Source organism: Ursus americanus, chromosome 35 (assembly GCF_024610735.1).
Source record: "Ursus americanus isolate L20-20 chromosome 35, mUrsAme1.1.p, whole genome shotgun sequence".
In the NCBI taxonomy this organism is placed as follows: Eukaryota; Metazoa; Chordata; class Mammalia; order Carnivora; family Ursidae; genus Ursus; species Ursus americanus.
The window spans coordinates 27,198,783-27,220,641 of NC_142161.1; the positions used below are offsets into that span (position 1 = coordinate 27,198,783).

Below are 21,859 nucleotides of genomic sequence, written 5' to 3' on the forward strand. Positions count from 1 at the left end.
ATCACCACAGTAAGTCTAGTTAATGTTTGTCAGTAATTACAAAATTTTTTCTTGTGATGAGATTTTAAGATTTATTTTCTTAGCAACTTCCACATATGCAATACGGTATTGTTAACTACATCACCATGCTGTGCATTACGTCCCTATGACTTAGTTTATACCTGGAATTTTGTACCTTTCGACTCCCTTCACCCATTTCACATACCCCCACCCAACCGCCTCTGGCAACCACCAATTTGTTCTTAGTATCTGTGAGCTTGGTTTTTGTTTTTATTTAGGGTCCACATATAAGTGAAATCATATGTCATTTGTCTTTCTCTGTCTGACTTATTTAACTTAGCATTATGTCCTCTAAATCCATCCATGTTGTCACAAACGGCAGGACTGCATTCTTTTTTCTTTTTTCTTTTTTTTACATATACACACATCTTTATCCATTCATCCATGGACAGACACTCCACATTTTTGTTGGCTATTGTGAAAACTGCTGTAACGAGCATAGGGGTGCAGAGATCTTTTTGAGTTAGTGTTTTCATTGTCTTCAGATGAATACTCAGAAGTGGAACTGCTGTATCATAGGATAGTTTGTATTTTTTAACTTTCTGAGGAACCACCACACTGTCTTCCATAGTGGCCGCACCAATTTAATTTCCACCGACTACTAGTACACAAGGATTCCCTTTTCCCCATGTCCTCACCAACACTTATTTCCTGTCTTATGAGCCATTCTACCAGGTGTGAGGTGATATTTTGATCTGCATTTCCCTGGTGAGTGATGCTGAGCATCTTTTCATGTGTCTATTGGCCATTTGGATGTCTTCTTTGGAAAAATGTCTATTCAGCGTCTTTGCCCATTTTTTAATCAGACTGCAGTTCTTTTTGCTATTGAGTTGTTCACAGTTTTTAACAAACTATCATGTGCATAACTTTAAAATATTACCCTTTAGTTCCCCAGAAAAGAGGGGTAATAATCGTAGAAGAAAAGGTGGGGGAGGGAAAGTAGGATTCTGATGATTAGCTTTCCCAGGAATCTTACTTCTGTTCTGGCTGTGGGCTGCCACTAGCTACAGACTTGTGGAGCAAAATGAGCATCTGTAAAATGAGTTAGAGGGAAGGCTGCAATTCAGACACAGACAGGAAAACATGGTGACACGCATCAACATAATATCTGCCTGCTTTTCTAAGGCCGTCCTTAGGTCTGACCAAAGAGATGGAAAATGAAACTAAAATTCAAAAGGGTATCATTAGTATCGTTTATTTTTAATACTAATCACTAGTAAGCCAAACTTTATTTGAATGTCACCATTTGTAAGATGGTATGCATATTTAATAAGTATCTACTATAAAAATAAGATATAGAAATGATTTAATCATTCTTAAAAATAATTATTTGCCTGTGTATATGAAGGGCAACAAAAATATAGAAACACAGGAAGGAATGCTGACATTTTCTTTTTCTTTTATTTTTGTGACTAATTAAAAAAACAATTCTCTGTGCTAATTTATTTTTATTTTTAACTGAGTTTCACTTAGAATTTTTATGAGTATTAGAGTTGCAAAAGCAATCTGTTTCAGTGAAATTTTAAATATATTATTACATAAACATAATATTATATCATAAATATAATAATCTTTAATTAAGAGTAAATTGTGAGGTAAATCTGTAATAAAATTCAGAACTGTACAATTAGTATGAGCTTCAATAATCTATTTTTACCTAGGGTGAAAAGTATTATTAAGTTTACAGCTGGGATAACATTTACTTAAAAAAAAGTGTTGTTTATATTTTATCAGACATAAGGCTTTTTCTAAGTCATACTGGCAAATAATTATCTTTTCATGTCTAAGTATAATTCTAAACCAGCTCATCTGTTAAATCGATACAAGGAAGCACTTCTGTATTACACTGGCTTTAGCGCAATTGTTTTAAAAGCTGCTGAGTACAGTTAAGAATTCATTTCTCAAATACAGCTGTCTCCGGAATTATCTGAAGTATCTGAACTGAATGTTGGGAAAAATTCATTAGCATAACATCATATTTTTTACCTAATCATTCCCTAAGTCTGTTCCAAAAATGTGAAAGCACCATCTACTTTGGCTTTACTGAAAATGCTGAAAGAAAGAAAGAAAGAAAGAAAGAAAGAAAGAAAGAAAGAAAGAAGAAAAAGAAAGAAAGAAAGAAAGAAAGAAAGAAAGAAAGAAAGAAAGAAAGAAAGGAAGAAAGAAAGAAAGAAAGAAATCTTTGGTCAACAGAAAAACTTTTTTAAAAGAGGCAAAATACAAAAGAAAAAAATTCATGAATAAGATGTAATGAAACAACCCAAATGAATGAAATCACTGTCACAACCAGAAGATCAATTCCTCAAATTCTAAAGCACAGATGTTGAAAATAAATGAAACTATTTACTAAAATAAAAAGTATATATATTTAAAATACAAGGATAGTTGTTATTTACTAAATTTACTAAAATTACAATTACTATTAACCATGAATTGAAATCTGAAGATATAATAAATATTAAGGTCCTATGTTCTGAACATCATAGCTTATAGAAGATAAGCAGTATTACTGCCACAAATAATTAGGCAGAAACAGAAAGACCTTCAGAGCAAAAATGCCAAGACGGTCTTACAGTTTTCCCTAACACTATACACAGAGAAAATGTCTGTAGATTTTTGAGGATGGAAGAATGTGCAATACAAATAGTTCTATATTCAGTCAACTGGTCGTTCTTATTCAAAAGCAAAATAAAGACATTTTTAATATTCATTTGTACAAACACTATTTAGTGAGTGCCTACTGTGCCGTATTATACTGTTACAGATGCTGAAATGTAACAGTAAAGAGAGACTACACATTTATATATATTCATTATAAAAATACATATACATCCATAAACATATAAATTTTATTTCAGAGAACTAAATTAACAAGGGGTTGAGTGGCTACTTTAAATTAGGTAGTCAGAAATGGGTCTCTCTGAGGACATGACTTTTAAGCTGAGATGTGAATGACCAGAAGCCTTCTGTTCAAAAGATCACGAAAAATAGTACTCCAGGTAGAATGAAGGGCTAGTTTAATCTTGGGCTGTTTAAATAAAAAAAAAAAAATGAAAGCAGAGTAGAGAAGGGGAAAAGTTACATGATGAGTTCAGAGAAGCAGACAAGAGCAAATCAGGTAGGGTTTTATAAGCAACGTTAAAAGTGTGAATATTATTCTAAGTGGATTTGAAAGCTTCAGGGAGGTTCGAAGCAGGAGAGCACTGTGATCTGATTTGTTTTACAAAGATCAGTGTGGCGGCTTTGTGGCAACTAGACGGCAGCAGATGGGAGGTGTGGGAGAGGAGACGGAGACGAGGAGGACAAAGACGGCAATAAAGAGAAGAAGACAGATGCAGGATATATTTTAGAGGTACAGCTGAAGAAACCTGCTAACAGACTGACTCTGGAGTACAAATAAAAGAGAAATCCCAAGGACAACACCTAGATTTTTGGCCTGGCTAACTGCTTGTCAAAATGGGGAAAGCTGAGGGAAGAGCAGGTTTGGGGTGAACAATCCGTTTGCGGATTCAAATTCTACTATTATTAATACATAAAGGAAAACGTATTCAAGTGATGATATGATTCATTCTATTAATAGCTGATATGAAATAGGCCAGTCAGAATGGCACAGACATGGCATGAAAAGACCAAGAGTGAGCACTGAATCCACTTAAATATAAAACTAAGTTCAAATAATTGGTATAATTCTTAAAAGATATGCAGACTGACACACACTCAAATGCCCCAGTATTCTAAAAAAATTCTCAGGCAAAAACCTCCAAATAAACTAAGCAATGTCTGAAAATTGGGAGACGAAGAGGCAGGAGGGTATAAACATGTAAAATTCAACATCTTTAAACCTAGAACTCAATGACTTTCATTGCTTAAATTAATAAACCAAAAAAACACATTTAAGCATGTTAATCAAAGTCTTGTAAGCCATCCTCTGTTAAAACTAGACTGTGTAACTTTCAAATTATCAGCAGTAAAAATAAAACAAACCTCTAGCCATAATTTTTTAAAAGCTTCAAAAAACATTTAAAAAAAACCACAACAAAGGATCAAACATTTCACTAAACAATACAGTAACAGACTCATCTATTAAAAGGAGAAAGATTCAGATTGGGTTATAAAATAAAACTCAAATATGATTAAGAAAAACACCTAAAAACCAATGACCCAGAAAGGATTAAAGTAAAACGACAGGCCCAAGTATAGCAGCTCTATCCATTTGTTAATATGCCACACAAATATAATCAAAAAGGAGAGTTGGCATGATCAATGTTTGACGAAGTGCAAAGGGCATGAAAAGCTATCTACTGAAATGCTATCTATGAAAAGCTATCTGCCAGAGAGAAAATAAGTCCAATAAATCAATGACTTACATAAATATCGACAGTAACCAACTAGAAAGTGTAAGGGGGAGAAATGCCATTTGTAACAGCAAGAAATATCATAAATATGAATTATCTGGCAAGTTATAATACTTGGCTGAAGACCTGAATTTCTACTCTCAAAATGCTCTATCTTCTAAATTAATCTCACAAGCTTTTTTCTCTTCGACAAAAATGATTTGAAAGTTCTCCTGAAAAATAAAAGCAGTGAAGATTATAAAATGCAATGAAAAGCTAGAGTCATTAAAAACAGGACAGTACTGAAGAAGGAACGGGGGGAAAAACAATCACTGGAACAGAAAACAAAACCGATGGATACATGGAAATTTGGTTTACGACAATTGACAACTGAGGCATTTTGAACCTGTGAATAAAAGACAAGAGTCTGTGTAAACAGCTCTGGGAAACTATCTAGCCACTTGAAAAAGAATAAACGTAGAGTTCTCCTTCACCCCTTAGAACAAAATTGTCCCTGATGGAGTGAATATAGAAATACTGGAAGAAAGGAAAAAACTAGAAAATATTACAGTTAATTAGTTTTATAATTGTCCAGTAGAAAAGGCCTACTGAGGAAAAGAAGAACAGTGAAAGGAAAACCGATAATTTATCTAAGAAGAAATAAATCATTTCCACACAGAAAAGAAAAGGGATCACAATCAGAGTATGAAGAGAGAAGACAAACTGGGGAAAACTTGAAAAACACAGAAAGAGTCACTATTCTCAAAGTGCAAATGGCATATAAAAATCAATAATAAAAGACAACTTGGTAGACTTGGGCAAAACGTAAGTAGAGGCACATAACAATATAAAAATGATCAAATACTAAAATCACATTATCAAGCATTTATTGAACTTTCGTATTACTCTTTTTGGGGGAGAATTTAAACATTAGTCAATCTTACATATGAATGAACTCTGACATAAAGTCAACAAAGCACAAAAAAATTCCAACCTTTCAAAGTGTCTTAATTAATGGTCCAAACAATTAATCCTTGTGTATTAAATAATATCATATGATAGGTTTCTCTTTTATGACTTAATGAGAAGTCAGCATAGTAAGATTTTTAAAAATACATTCATTAATTCATTATATGAACTATAGTAAAAAGTAAGACATATCCTCAACTCAACTAAGTGAAACTATGCTAAAGCAAGCCCAGTGCACTCACCAAGGGCACAGAAGGGATAAGTATCTCTGTTTCCTCTGAGAACCCAGCCCATTCATTATCTGGACTATAACCATCCCTTGAACATAACTTGAATATTTGCTCAAGTGACTCCTCCTGAAGAGGCAAAAGCTTGCACAGTTGTGTTATATTCTCTTCTATCTGTGTTAGTGACACCACTCTATACTTCCTAAACAGAACTTACTAAGAGAACTCTGAGAGTATCGTAACAATTTCTAATACCCAGGGAAAAAAAGGATACGGTGTCTTATATGAAAGTTTATTTTTAAAGTGTTGCAGCATATGCTACCCTCAGTAATCTCTAATAAATCATATACATAATGATGAAAATATTGTATCTGAAATGCAAAAACATTTTAAATGCTCAAATTAAGAAATTGGCATAATTACAGTCACACAATTATTCTACGTGTCTAAGTTTATGAAGCAGCAGATGAACAAATCACCAAATATTCACCTACGTGGTCAAAAATTACCACTCCTTTTTCCAACAACTCTTTTTTGCAGAAATAGAAAAACTTATCCTAAAATTTACATGAAATCTCAAGGGACCTTGGATAGCCAAAACAATCTTGAAAAAGATCAGAATTGGATGATTCACACTTTCTGATTTCAAAACTTATTACAAAGCTATGGTAACTCAAAATAGTGTGATACTGGCATAAAGACAGACATATGGACCAATAGAACAGAATAGAGAATCCAGAAGTAAGCCCTTGTACATATGGTCAAAGGTTTTTCGACCTTCAACCAAAAAAATTTCTGACAAGGCTGCCAAGACTATTCAATGGGGAAAGGACCATCTTTTCAACAAATGGTGCTGGGAAAATGGATATCACAAGCAAAAAAACAAAGCCAGACCCTCACCCAACACCATATACAAAAATTAACTCAAGATGATCGCAGACTTTGTAAGACCTAAAACTATAAAACTCTTACAATAAAGCAAAGCTTATTGACACTAGATTTGGCAATGATTTCTTGAGTATGATACCAAAGTCACAGACAACAAACGAAAAAATAGGCAAGCTGGACTTCATGAAAATTTTTAAATTTTATGCACCAAAAGATAATATCAACACAGTAAAAAGCCCATGGAATGGGAGAAAATATTTGCAAATCATATATCTGATATGGGATTAATATTCAGATTATAACAAAGAACTCCAAAAACTCAACAAGAAACAACTCAATTAAAAAATGGGCAAAGGACTTAAATAGACATTTCTCCAAAAAAGATATACAAATAAGCACATGGAAAGATGCTAAATATCACTAATCACTACAGAAATGCAAACAAAAGCTACAATGAGATACCCCTCATATCCATTAGGATGGCTGCTATAACAAAACAAAACAGAAAAACAACAAGTGTTGATGAGGATGTGGAGAAACTGGAACACTTGAACACTACTGGTAGGAACCCAAAATTATACAGCCACTGCAGAAAACAGTATGGCAGTCCCTAAAAAATTAAAAATAGAATTAGCATATGATCTAGCAATTCCACTTCTGGGTATATAAAAAGAATAAAAGCAGGTCTGGAAGAAATATTTGTATGCTCATCCTCATATAGCAGTATTATTCACAACAGCTAAAATGTGGAAGCAACCCAGGTGTCATCAACATATGAATGGATAAGTAAAATGTGATCTACTCATTCAATGGAATGTCATTTGGTCTTGAAAAGGAAGGAAATTCAGACATATGTGTCAACTGGATGAGCCTTGAGGACATTATGCAAAGTGAAATAAGCCAGCCAGTCAGAAAAAGACAAACACCATATGATTCCACTCAAATCAAGTACCCAGAGTAGTGAAAAATCAGAGACAAAAAGTAAAATGGTGGTTGCCAGGGGCAAGGAGGAAGACCAGAATGGGAAGTTACTATATAACGGGTATACAGTTTAAATTTTACAAGATGAAGAGTCCTGAAGATGGATGGTGGAGATGGTAGCACAACATTATCAATGTATTTTATACCACTGAACTGTAGACTTAAAAATGGTTTCGACGGTAAATTTTCTTTTATATGTATTTTACCAGAATAAAAAAAAATGGAGAAAAAAAGCTACTACTGCTTTCATGAGAAAGCTCTTACGTTATCGAAATAAAATTGTTTAAGGTTTTACACACAGTTGTTTTATTTTCAAAGCAAATTACTCAGTATGTTTTTTGGGTTTTTTGTTTGTTTTTTTTTAAGTAATCTCTACACCCAACATGGGGCTCAAGCTCACAACCCCAAGATCAAGAGTTGCAGGCTCTACTAACTGAGCCAGCCAGGCGCCCCTGGCTGTTTTTAAAACAAACAGATTTCAAAAGTGTTAAAAAAAAAAAAAAAAAGCATTAGGCTAAGACCAGAATTATTAAACCTAAATCAAGCGGCCAGGTTACATCTGACACATAAAATACCATTCTCCCAGATATTACCAAATATCTCACTCCATCAATGAATACTTTCCTAATTAAATTCTTGTAAAAGCTAAAACTGAAGTTCAAATATTTCACTACAACCTTAAAAGAAAATTACTTTAGCACTGTCAATGTGCCTTCCAATTTTTTGAATGTACACATTTCAAATTTTATTTAGCAACAAAATTATCACACCAAACTCATCTTTAACTAACAACCTCCAATGGAATTTAATTCTAACCATATTGGATATCCTACTGCCCTGACAACAGAGATTTATTTTTGGAAGAAGGGAAATAAGGAAAAAAATATGGAAAATGCTTGTTAAGTCCTATATCTATGAACTACACAAGAAAAATATTCAAAAATTGTCTTGAGAGTTTTAATACATACCAGGCTCCAATTTGATAATTTTTACTGCAGCCAACTCTCCTGTATGAATATTTCTAGCCTAAAACGAAAATAAAAATGTTTTTAAGTTTAATTATATAAAAATTATTTGGCACTACGTTAATTAGTTGCTTATCAACCATGCTTTTAACAAAACTAAAAAACAAAACCTTCATTTCCAATAAATGAATATTCATTCTCATTAAAGAAAAATACAGAAAAGACACACACACACACCACACACAGAGTTACCTTTTGTCCCACCACTCAAAACTAGCTATTGTTTACAATTTTTATTATACTTCCGCTAAGTCTTTTCTTTATACTACACTTAATATTCTTATTAATTAAAAAAAATACTCATGGTTCTTACATATTTTATAAATGTTAAGGGAAAATTTAGAAAAACAAGGTATCTGTATCTTACTACCCAGAGGGAAAAAGTTAACAAACAGAGCAGTGTTTCTTTCCCTGTGTAGATGTGCATGTGCTTACACGTGTGTCTGTGCCATGGAAGATAATGCCATCATACACCGTCTTCTACAGTGTGATCCATAATGCTGCACAGTTTTCTACTGATGGAAGATAAACTGTATTTCGCTAATCTGATATCACTGAACACGGAGGGTTTTAATATTATTCTGCAGTTATAAATAGAGGGATAAATATGTTTTAGCTTTATATCTATCCATAGCCTTATTTCCTTCAGATAAATTCCTAGAAAAGAAACTATTCACTACTTACCAAAAAATCATGGACTTATTTTTTAAAAAGATTTATTTATTAATTTGAGAGAGCATGAATGAGCTCCACACACACCGAAGTGAGGGGAAGGGCAGAGGGAGAGACTCTTCAAGCAGACTCCCTTGCTGAGGAGGGAGCCCAAGATGGGGCTGGAACCCACGACCCATGAGTTCATGACCTCAGCAGAAACCAAGAGTCAGACACTTAACTGACTGCACCACCCAGGTGCCCCTGGACAGACTTACTGTAATTACTGCTGCAATGATTATAACTGCAAATATTTTGGCACATATCAGAGTTTATCAGTAAGGCAACCTACAAGTATATTTGTTAGGTCAAAAGGTATGTGGATTTTAAATGGAAATATTGCCATGGTGCCCTTTAACTAACCTGTGTGAATTTTTTTTTTTTTAAAGATTTTATTTATTTATGTGACAGAGACAGCCAGCGAGAGAGGGAACACAGCAGGGGGGTGGGAGAGGAAGAAACAGGCTCCCAGCGGAGGAGCCCGATGTGGGACTCGATCCCGGAACACCGGGATCACGCCCTGAGCCGAAGGCAGACGCTTAACGACTGCGCTACCCAGGCGCCCCAACCTGTGTGAATTTATACTCTCACCAACCTTGGATGTGAAATCTATATTCGCTAAGTTCTCCTGTAGGTCCAAATTTTAATTCTGGTTTTAAAATTATGAACTTTCTCCATGCTATACATAATTTTAAATGGCTACATAACAGCCCACAAAATAACTCTCCCTTATTGTATGACATTAAGAATGCTACATAGTCTTTTCATTACTTAAGATTATTTATTTCAAATGGATTCTAGGGTTTGAAATTAACTAGGTCTAAGGGTATGAATATGAGCATTTAAGGCCATCAACACACACTACCAAAAGTCTAAAAGCATTGTACTATTATATTGTCATTGCTAATATGAGCTCTCATTTTCACTACATCCAGGGGTATACCATATGTCGAAATGCAATTTAATAATTTACAATGTCTTCCATTTACTCTATTAGATTCAAATGTAAACTTTCATACTTGGCATAAAAAATAAGGAGCATCTGATAAAACAGGAAAGTAAAATTATACAAATTTGCTGGATTAAATAAGTAATGTTACAAGAGCAAAGAGGAAAAGAGGGAAAAGAATAGAATAACCAAGAATGTAGAGAAGATAGCCTTCGAAGGAATACTTTTAGAAATGACATAGAGAAGGTGAGAAAAAGAATAGAATGGGGGAGAAGGATACAGAAATCACAAACAGGAAGAAGAAAAAAAGGATTTTCTACAAAAGTCTCAAATATGTTGTGATAAGTTCACATTTTCCTCATCTATCATGGTAAATTAGCGTAAGGAGGGATCTGGGGAAGAGAACAGACATTTTTTTTTTTTTTTAAGATTTATTTATTTATTTATTTATTTATTTATTTATTTATTTATTTATTTGACAGAGAGAGAGACAGCCAGTGAGAGAGGCAACAGAAGCAGGGGGAGTGGGAGAGGAAGAAGCAGGCTCATAGCGGAGGAGCCCGATGCTGGGCTCGATCCCATAACGCCGGGATCACGCCCTGAGCCAAAGGCAGACGCTTAACCGCTGTACCACCCAGGCGCCCCGAGAACAGACATTTTAACTGCCCCCCCCCATACAGTTATCCCTCACCCAAATGCAAACACATTTAGAGACATGGAACAGGTCAGACAAAAGCCCCACACCACAATTACCCTCTCCTCTTTCTTGCCCTTGGACCGAAGAATTATGTTAGCCTTAGGTCTTGCCCCAGTTCCTAAGATCTTTCAGCATTTCAGTCCTCCCGTGGGTTATAGAAAATTATGTGCACATAGATTTAGGCTGTCCACTGCTCAACATTTCACATGCCAGTGAGATTCTGGTACAGAAAACATGGCCAGAAGTTATAAAGTAAGTAGTAGTAATTGACCTCTTGGGAATCTTGTTCAGTGGGTTATAAAATGTGTACTGGAAGACAAATTCCATGATAATGATGCAAATTATATTTGTAACTGTTTTATAGTTTGGAGGAACTCTCATATTCATTACTTAATTCTAGTTATTTAAACAGAAAGACTTGGGGCGCCTGGGTAGCGCAGTCGTTAAAGCGTCTGCCTTCGGCTCAGGGCGTGATCCCGGCGTTCCGGGATCGAGTCCCACATCAGGCTCCTCCGCTATGAGCCTGCTTCTTCCTCTCCCACTCCCCCTGCTGTGTTCCCTCTCTCGCTGGCTGTCTCTCTGTCACATAAATAAATAAAATCTTTAAAAAAAAAAAATAAATAAACAGAAAGACTTAGCTCAGTCAAGTTAGGGGACTTGCCCAAGGCATTCTGCCGGCCAGGGGCAAGAGATGGACTTAGAAACCAGAAACTATATTCTGATGTCAAGGTTTCACTGCTCCCTTCAATAGATGAGAATTCTGTTTTCCTTTTTAAAATGGAACAGGTACCAGAGGAAAGTATTAATTTCATAATATTTAATAGACTTCAGGGGTGACTTCTGTTGAAAACAGGATAATGTGCTAATCATATTTTACATTAAATTATATCCTATGATGATTTTCAATGTAAGAGATTGTGAACTCTTCCATATTTAAAGTCTTAAAATATTTGACAGTTGAATTTGATCCAAGGAAAAGTATTATTAATTATTTTAAATAATCTGGAAAAAGATACCAAATAAAAGTCAGTAGCCTTCCAAAATGTTTAAAATCCACCTTACTGGATTCGGAAAAATATCAATTGTCAAAACTCAACTAATCCTTCTTTTAAGGCTCCTGCGTTATAATCTAGCAAACACAATCCACTTTCATCTCTTCACGTCAATACATTTCCTGGTTTTTCCCTCTTTCCTCATTTCTCTAAGTGATAATTTTTAGTTTCCCTGGAATCCTATAGAAAACAGAAAAAAACATCTATGGATCTATAGTGTAAGTTTACATACTGGGAAGAAAGATTTAAGTATGAGACATAGATGGCACAAGAAAGTTATATGTACGTACACTCACAAACAGTGACAGTTGAACCATTCAATGTTCTAAAATCAGATAAAGAATGCAATGTTTAACTCATGTGACAGCGATAGATGTTGACACATCTCCAGCAACAAATATCTTCAGGGTATTCATTATTCCAGTTTTCCAAGCAAAAGAGGCATTAGGGCAATACGCCCTGCCAGTCACTAGAAACAAAAAGAAAATACGAGCCCACTCTTCCCACCTACAGATTATCAAACAAGTGCCAAGAGCATGACGAGATCTAATATGCTTCTCTGAGAGTGTGAATCAATTAATTTTGATTTTAATCAGATTAACCAGAAGCAAATGACTTGGTCTCTAGTTTGAAAACACTGTCCTCATTCTGTGTTCTCCGTCCCCTGCTCTTCTCCACTCCACGTTAGCCTAGTTAATTCACATTTCTCCTTCAGAATGCAATTTAGATCTCACCTCCTCCAGATGTCTTGCCTGATATCCCAAGCCTGGATGAAGTGTGTTCTCTTCTTAGCTCTGGGCAGAATTCTATGAAGAATTATGCCACAGGTAGATGCTCTATAAATTTGCTGAATGGACAATTATGACTGGAGTAAGGTAATTATCCTCTTTACTTAAAAAATAAGACTATTAAAATCCTCCACAACTAGGAAGTGCTATGAAATGATAATATACTGCTTTAAATGGTCTTCTTTTATTCATGTAACTCATTTTCAATTTTTTAAAAAAGATTTACTTATTTATTTTAGAGAGAGAGAGAAAGAGAGGGTGTAAACCAGTGGGGGGAGGGGCAGAGGGAGATAATCTTTAAGCGGACTCCCCACTGAGTGCGGAACCTGAGGCAGGGCTCAATCTCATGACCCATGAGATTAGATCTGAGCTGAAACCAAGAGTTGGACACTTTAACAGACTGGGCCACCCAGGCACCCCTCCTTTTCAATTTTTATTACTATGCATTAAATAAAGTATTTTAGAGAAAAAATTTATTTGTAAAAAAATCACTACAAAATAATATTTTGTTTTAAAAAATTCAAATATTATAAAATGACAGTCCCTCCCATCTCCCCCCATTTCATTCCCTTGAGGTAGCTACTCTAATAGTTTTTAATTAGGTTGATTCTTTCTTTTTCTCATTAAATTTATTTATTTGAGAGAGAAAGATCGAGTGGGGAGAGAGAGAGAATCCCAAGGAGATCTCACGACCCTGAGATCATGACCTGACCCAAATCCATGAGTCAGTGGCTCAATCGACTGAGCCACCCACGTGCCCCAATTCAGTTGATTCTTAAGAACACATATACTGACAGTTTGACAGTTCCTTACAAAGCTAAACATAGTCTTATCATATGATCCAGCAATCCCCACTTATGGCATTTACCCAATTAAGTTAAAAACTTACGTCTACACAAAAACTTGTAGAAAAATGTTTACAGCAGGCTTTATTCATAATCACCAAAACTGGAAATAATCAAGACGTCTTTCAATAGGTAATGATAAACAAACTGTGGTACATCCATACAGTGGAATATTATTCGGTGATTTAAAAATATGAGCCATTAAGCCATGAAAGGATATGAACCTTAAATGTATACTGCTAAGTGAAAGAAGTCAGCCTAATACCGTATGATTCCAACTACATGGCATTCTGGAAATGGTGAAATTATAGAAAGTAAAAAGAACAACAGTTGCCAGGGGTTTGGGTGGAGACTGATGAACACGTAAACCACAGGAGGTTTTTAGGGTGGCGAGACTATTCTGTATGAAACCGATATGACGGATACACACCATCAGGTATCCGTCAAAACTCATAAAACTGTACAACGCAACAAGTGAATCTTAATGTAAAGTATGGACTATAATAATAATACGTCAATACTGGTTCAATAATCATAATAAACGTACCACACTGATGCGAGATTAATAAAAGGGGAAACCATGGGTATGTGGATAGCTGGGGGGTAGACGAATGTAGCTCTACATACTATCTGCTCAATTATTCTATAAATCCAAAACTTCTAAAAATTAAGTCTATTGATTATTTTTAAAAGAATACATATAAAACTATTTTTTAAAGTATAGTATACTTTCAGACACATTTAGGAGTCAATTTTCATGATTACAATCAACACAAATATGTTGTTTCAATTTAATAGAACCAAAATAAAGACACGAGGACCAAGGACACCTTGTTGGGTTTTTTTTTTAAGAGATTCTGGGGGGCTCAAAAAGAAACAGCTCATTGGAGGATATGAACAACAATTACAGAACCACATAAAATAATGATGGTATTTTAACACTCAGCTGTACCAGGCAGAAGCCAAAATATATGTAGTAACAGAAGTAAAAAGTAAAAATAATATAAGCTAAAACTCTCACTAATAGAATACTTAAATGTCAGTCTCCATTTTGAAGACATACTTTTCTGTTCTCTCCAAAGGAAGAACCGATGGGCAAATTTTCGTACTCTGTAATTTTCCAGCTGGATTTTTAAAACAGAAAGCAGTACCAGGCTCTTTTATAATAAAAGGCAAAGAGGCTTTCAGAAAAAAAGATCTAAACAGAGACTTTACAGATTCAATTTACTAAAGAGATCTTTCAGAAATTTAACTATATAATTTCACACAATAATCCAGAAGAGTCATACATAATACTGGTTTTTGAAACCCAGCTATTCCGTCCAACAAATTCAATGCGATATGCTCAAGTATTTTTGTTTTTAACACACGAGAATTTGAAAATTCTGCAAAAGGAACTAATGGAAGTACCAAAGCACCTCTACAAAAAGGATCTAAGTATATTTCCGGTTCCTACGTCTTTTAGTAGGTTATTGGTATTCACTATTCAGACTTAAAAGTATACTAAACACCCAGAACTCTAATAAAATGTTACTATAGCTTATCTCTTTTTTTTTAAAGGTTTTATTTATTTGAGAGAGAGAGAGAGAGTGCACACATGCAAGCACAAGCAGGAGGGATGGGCAGAAGGAGAGGGAGAAGACCTCCCCCCCCCCCCGCCCCCCGAGCAGGGAGCCGGGCATGGCTTGATCTCAGGACCCTAAGATCATGACCTGAGCTGAAGGCAGACACTTAACTGACTGAGCCCCGCTTATCTCTTATTTAACTCTTATTAATTAGGAATTGAAATTACTGGGTGGGGAAAGATAAACTAATAATAAATGGGATCGATGTCACAATAAAATCCATGAAAGCCTTCCCAGTTAAATTAAGTTTCTCTTCTCATTGCTAATGCATTTCCCTTTAACCTCTTAATATTTACAAGTCAATTTATTATCAGAGAAGTATTTTAACTCAAACTGTTCAGTCTTAGATTTTTTAAATTCACAGTAAAAAGTTACCCTCAGATTTCCACTTGCACAAAGGGTAATAAAGATGCTGATCTTCCTGATTAAGCCATTTCTATTTCAACAATAACATGCAGCTGTCAGTTTTTTCAGCCATGAACTTCTTCACGTGCTGTGAAATTTTTAAAGTGACTAAAAATAGAGGAAAAGTCTTGTGTCTACACATTTTACCTACAAGTTTTCAAGAAAGAATAGGAAGACTTAATAAGGAACATTACACCTCCGTTGCCATGAAGTTAGAATTTTTTAGACGAAAATTTTTAAAAATTAGGTCAAAAAATGAAACTGGTAATTAATGACAGTCATCTAAAACCTATGGCAACCAAGACAGTCACCATGAAGGTAAGTGAGCTCAGCCTGTAAACACAACTTTATTGTTCTTCATATCCTATCTCCAATTAACTTCCTTCCAGCATATTTTTAGGGTCACAAAATTTTTCTGTAAAGCCAATTAGGGGCACTAGTTTTAAATATGCCCCCTTCCTCCGAAAATATTCTTTAACATAATAGAAAATTGAGACATCTCTGTATTTAACGAGCTATCTCTAGTGGCCAGAGACTATTTCTCAGTCATGATTATGCATCCCAGATTTAAGAATATGAACTACAATACAGAAGTAGCAACACAGCATCTGTAAGGTTTGAAGAATGCAAAGTACTGGTTCATCCACAAAAAATGTAAGCAATTACATCATAGGCTATAAAACCCAAACTGCATCTTTATGGAACACTGTTTTTGACTGGTTCATTCACTGAACAAATATTACTATGCACCCGATACTGTTGTTGATATTGCAGATTTAATGAAACAAAAAAGTTCCTGTCTTCCAAGACTTCTATCAGTTGGAGAGAGAGAAGCAAACAGTAAATACCATACAGTGTGACAAGTGCCCTCAAAGGTGATATAAGACAACAGAGGAGGGTTCTGACCCCATTCAAAGCTGGCTGGAGAAGCTTCCAAGAGAAAGTAAATCTAAACTGAGACCTGATGAGAGACCTTGGGGCTGTGGCAGAAGCTTGGTGGTGGTAGTGGTGGTGGGGTAAGTGATTATGGCAGAATTTCAGGCAACAGTGTAAAGAATGGAGAAAACACAGGCATCTAAAAGAAGTAAAATTACCTCATGTTAAGGGAACTTAAGACTGTAAAGAAGGGAATGATGAGACGTAAGATTCCTCTGCAGCTCAAGACAGACTGTATCACCCACTGTTCCCTTGTAGCTACCATCTACTAACTTCTTGGTCAGCCCCTCCTTATTCATTCAAGATTTTATAGCCTCTGGTTTACAGTCTTCTTCTCCACCCCTTCTCTTGCCTCTAAGGGAAGTCTTTACAGACTTCATCCTCCAGATCTATTTCCTGACTTTTCATTCCTTGACCTCCTATCTGAATCTTGATTTCAAACACTGTGCTTCTTGCTGATGACCTACCCTTTCAGTTCTAGTCCTTCCATTTTTATCAAAGCATTCCCCTATGGCTACCAATTACATCTCAATTCCTCACATTCCCTTAACTTTCAGAGTTCTATGGTCCATCACTCCATGTACAGTCACTGTATTACAAACATCCTTAACTTCTTTCCCATCTTCCCCGGTATCACACTACCCTGGCAAAATCCTAATCTGATTAAACCCAATTATCCACTCATTCCATACTGGTATTGAATAGCTAACTAGCTAAATGCTGCTGGAAGCAAATTAAAAAGAATGTTAACTGGTCTTACTTGAAATCATAACAAATTTCAAACTATAACTTCTCTACTAGGAGAAGCTGATTTTCTAGTCTTCATAGGGACCATTTTACTCCCCTCTCTTCAAAACTTCAATAGTGCCTCAGCCTCTGTTACTCCCTCTTTTCTTACCTATCCTGACTGATGATGGAATTTCACTTTTTTCTTTATCTAACATTCTCTTATGTAGTCCTATGACTTTAACAACCATCTCCAGGACAAATCTCTCCTTACTCAGCTCCAGATTCCTAAATTCAAGGAAACCTGACAGGCATCTCAACTTAACATGTCTCACACAGAACACTCAATTATTCCTGGTCCATAAACCTATTCATTCCCATGTCTTCCCACCTAAATAAAATTAATTACATCCATTTAGTTGCTTAAATCCGAACCCAAGGTCATTCTCCATTTCTTTCCTTCACATTTTTTACATATGATGTATAAGCAAATCCTGATGGCTTAAAAATATAAATCAAATCCATTCACTTCCCTTTACCTCCTCTGTTATACTCTAGTTCAAGCTTGTCTTCATTAGAAACTGGTAAGCTATTTAATGTGAAATGCAAAGAAACAGCAAGCCTAGCATAACCCCTAGTTTCTGGACTGCACAACTGAGTGGACAGTGTAGTCCCATTCATTATGATGACAAAGAAGATGAACACATCTTATGGGGTGAGACAGGAAGGTAGTGAAGGGGCATAGATGAATGGCTCAGATTTGAACATATTTAAATTTTAGGTTCCAGTGGAAAAACAAGTAGTGACATTCTGTAAGCCACTTAATAGACAGCTCCTGAAGCTCAAGAGCTAACCTGCACTGGGGACAGATCTGGGCACCACCAACATTACTGAACCTAAGCCACGTAGATGAGATTACTTAGGAAATATGGAGAATAAGAAAAGAAAGTCAAGAAAGCATGTTAAAAAAAAAATCACCCACATTTAAGGAATACTGAAAATAGACAAAACCAAAACCACTCCAGAGATACTGTTCTATTAGAAGACCAGTTTGGCGGAAACTCTTGGAAATCATCTAATCCAACTTCGTTCTAAAAACACAATTCTCTTCTACTTTGCAGCGGTAATTTGGCCAATCTGATACACTCATTTTTAGGATAATTTTAGTTGTATAAAGGCTTTCTTATAAGCAAAATCTACTTTCCTATAATTTCTCCTCAGTGGTCCTAGTTTTGGACTGTGAGATAATATTGATTTAGCAAATTCCTCCTACTGTGACAAATTTCAGATATCTAAATGTATTAATTTATTAGGTATTTATTGAGTCCCTATGGCATTCAGGGTTCTCTAATTTTAACCCTGCTCAGATAAAAAATATAAAAGCTGGGGTGCCTGGGTCAGTTAAGCATCGGATTCTTGGTTTTGGCTCAGGTCATAATCTCAGGGTCCTGGAATGCAGCCCCGTGTCAGACTCTATGCTTGGTGCAGTCTGCTTGTCCCTCTCCCTCCCCCTCTGTTTTTTCCCCCACTTGCGTTCCCTCTCTCAAATAAATAAGATCATATATATAAAACTACAAACATCCAATCCCTTCCAAACGCCACGTACAGTTTCCAGACACTTCCCACCATTCTGGTTATTACGTACTTTGACTAAGTGCTCAAAGTTTGATGTCCAACAAAAATGATAGCAGTTATAACATTAGATTTATGGCATTAAAGGAGACTTCCTTTTTTGAATTTCTATAAAGTTATGATACTTTCAAAATTTAAAAATAAATGTTAAAAGTGTTATATTCAAAACAGAATGGAATACTTTATCCTCTGATAAGACCAAAGTAAATTGCTTCATTTTATTTCTCTTATAAATCCCTTTAGGAAAAAGAGAGGTTAAAACACTAGATATATTATACATATATAAATTGTTATATGAATTTCAAGGAAACTACTACCAGTAAGACTATCAAATTTATGGGAACAAAATATAATAAGGGTGGAGTCACTTATAGCATAACCTCCACATAAAAATTTAAAATAAATATTAGTCATTCATTATTTTAACTTTTTTTCCACTGAGCACCACTTATGCATCAGATACTTCAGATATGAGGGTAGCATTGCTGGAGAAAGAGCAAAGAACTACGAAGATGTACCTGCCCTGTCTGGGTTTCAATGGGACAGATTAGAGATAGCACCTAAGAAGGAACTCACTGCTTCTAAACATAGTATGTCTTTCTTGTTTAAATAAGTTCAATGACCACTTGTCAAGGATAGGGTTTGGGATTTTTGCACTGTGTGAGAGGTCCCTGCCTATTCACAAATTCCTTCATTTTTGTGGAGTATTTCCAAGCTGCCTTCCACACAGTTATACAGGTCTAGACAGGTGCTCCTGCTGCCATAGAAGGAGACTGCATTGCAGCATTTCCCTGCAGACATATTCCCAGGGAGACGTATTCAGAGCCTGAGGCCTTCCTGATAGGGTTACTCTAAATAAATCTGTCCAGTGACTTCTATCTCAGGACACACCAAAGCCTTAGCCTGTTAGGACACTTACTTGCCTGTGAAAAGCATTTTCCTAATCCTTTCTTAGAACTAATTGATTTTATTAAAAGGAGAGTTCCATCCAGAAAATTAAAGAGAATTATGTGGACGTCCTAATGGCAAAGAAAAAGGAAGAAAGGGCTTAAGTTAAGATTAAAATAAGGAACCACTGTTGGTGGGTGCAACATATTTGAGGAATAATTAGTCGAAATTCACTAAAATTTCAAAAAGCTTAGAAAATTTAATTCTAGAGATTTACTTAAAGAAACAGTTTTCTTTATACTTGTGTTAAGAATTGGTTCAAGGACACTGATCACAGCATCACTTATAATAAGGAAATCTTGGAGACAATCTACTTGTTTAACAATAATGGATTAAAAATTGTACAATGAGGCCAAAGATCTAAGTGAAACAGATAAAAGTCAAAAAAATTTTTTTAATTGTAAAATGATAGAAGGAAATATACAAATATAAAATGTATATATTTACTAACATAAAAAGTTGTTTGTGATATACTGTTAAATGAAAAAACCTGCATCATATAAATAGATAGATAGTATATACTGTATATTATATATGTGCCTATATATATATTATGAAGTATGTATAGACCCTTAATATTATCTTTTAAAAGTCTACAAAGACATAAACAGCAATGTTTATCTTTCGGTAAAGAAAATACAGGTTAATTTTTCATTTATTCCCATATCATAGTTTTCTAAAATTAACTCATATTACTTACAATGTATTTTAAAAATAAAAGGTAAGAAAGAAAGCTACTTATGCCTAGGCAAGGAAGAGAGAGGCAAAACAGGAAGGCAAGTCCTACCCACGGATCTATACTACTGCCGAAATAATAATAGGAAATTATTCCTGGAAAAAAACTGGTAGGAAACCAAGCATCTCCATCATCTAATACCATTAGTAGCTAAAAAGTTTAAAATGTGAAAGTTGTGGGGTGCCTAGGTGGTTCAGTCGGTTGAATGGCTGACTCTTGATTTTGGCTCCGGTCATGATCTTAGGTCCTGGGATCAAGCCCCACATCAGGCTCCATCCTTAGCAGGGAGTCTGCTTGAGATTCTCTCTCCCTCCCCTGCTGCATGCAAACTCCCCACCTTCTCTCTCAAATAAATAAAGAAAAACCTTTTATTTTATTTTATTTATTTATTTGAGAGAGAGACAGAGAGCATGACCTAAGGGAGAGGCAGAAGGAGACTCCCCATTGAGCAGGGAGCCTGATGTGGGGCTCAATACCAAGACCCTGGGATCATGACCTGAGCCAGAAGCAGATGCTTAAGCAACTGAGCCATCCAGGTGCCCCCAAAATAAATAAATCTTAAAAAAAAAGAGGGGAAGAAGGCACAGCTCGTCTAAAAAAGGAGGTGCATGTGTGTGAGAAGTAACACAGTGGTTCACAAGACAACGCTAGGGACGCCTGGGTGGCTCAGTTGTTAAGCGTCTGCCTTCGGCTCAGGTCATGATCCCAGGATCCTGAGATTGAGCCCCGCATCGGGCTCCCTGCTCAGTGGGGAGTCTGCTTCTCCGTCTCCCACTCCGCCTGCTTGTGTTCCCTCTCTCGCTGTATCTCTCTCTGTCAAATGAAGAAAATCTTTAAAAAAAAAAAAACCAAGACAATGCTAAAAGTCATGTCCTTCTCAGGCAGTCCTATTTACCTTAAATTAGACAGAAGCACACAGAAGTAACTAGTTAATGATAACTGTCTGAAATAATTAGTATTTTAATTTATAATAGCATTACACAATACAGTCTATGGGACTCAGTTAATCTAGATAACAATAACCATAAGTTTAAAGTCCAGACAAAATGAGGGCAAGAAAAGGCACAACAGGAAGAGTGTCCCAACAACCAAGAAAAAGGACGGATTCTCGTTTTAGTTATTTACATTGTAGGGTGACTATGAGCTGAGTCATCTCCATAGTAAAGGCAAATCAACCCTGGGTTCCAATTTGGAAAATATGAGGGTAAGAGTAATGACCAGAAGGGGTAACCAGGAAAAAAGTGTCTCCTAAAATTAGTGCCGCAAACTGAAGCTTATATGCACGCTCAAATCCGTCCAAAAAAAATCCCTCATCTCTCAGCAGA

General features: G+C 35.6%; 1 protein-coding gene across 2 annotated transcripts in view; it reads right to left on the bottom strand.

Annotated features, from left to right (window-relative positions):
• Positions 1 to 21,859, bottom strand: part of MAP4K5 (mitogen-activated protein kinase kinase kinase kinase 5) — a 103,133-nt gene that overhangs the window by 70,394 nt on the left and 10,880 nt on the right. For both annotated transcript variants that reach the window (XM_045798738.2, XM_045798775.2), the window contains exon 2: positions 8,428 to 8,485. In XM_045798738.2, coding sequence (XP_045654694.2) covers positions 8,428 to 8,485 — 58 coding nt within the window. The remainder of the gene's footprint in view (positions 1 to 8,427; positions 8,486 to 21,859) is intronic.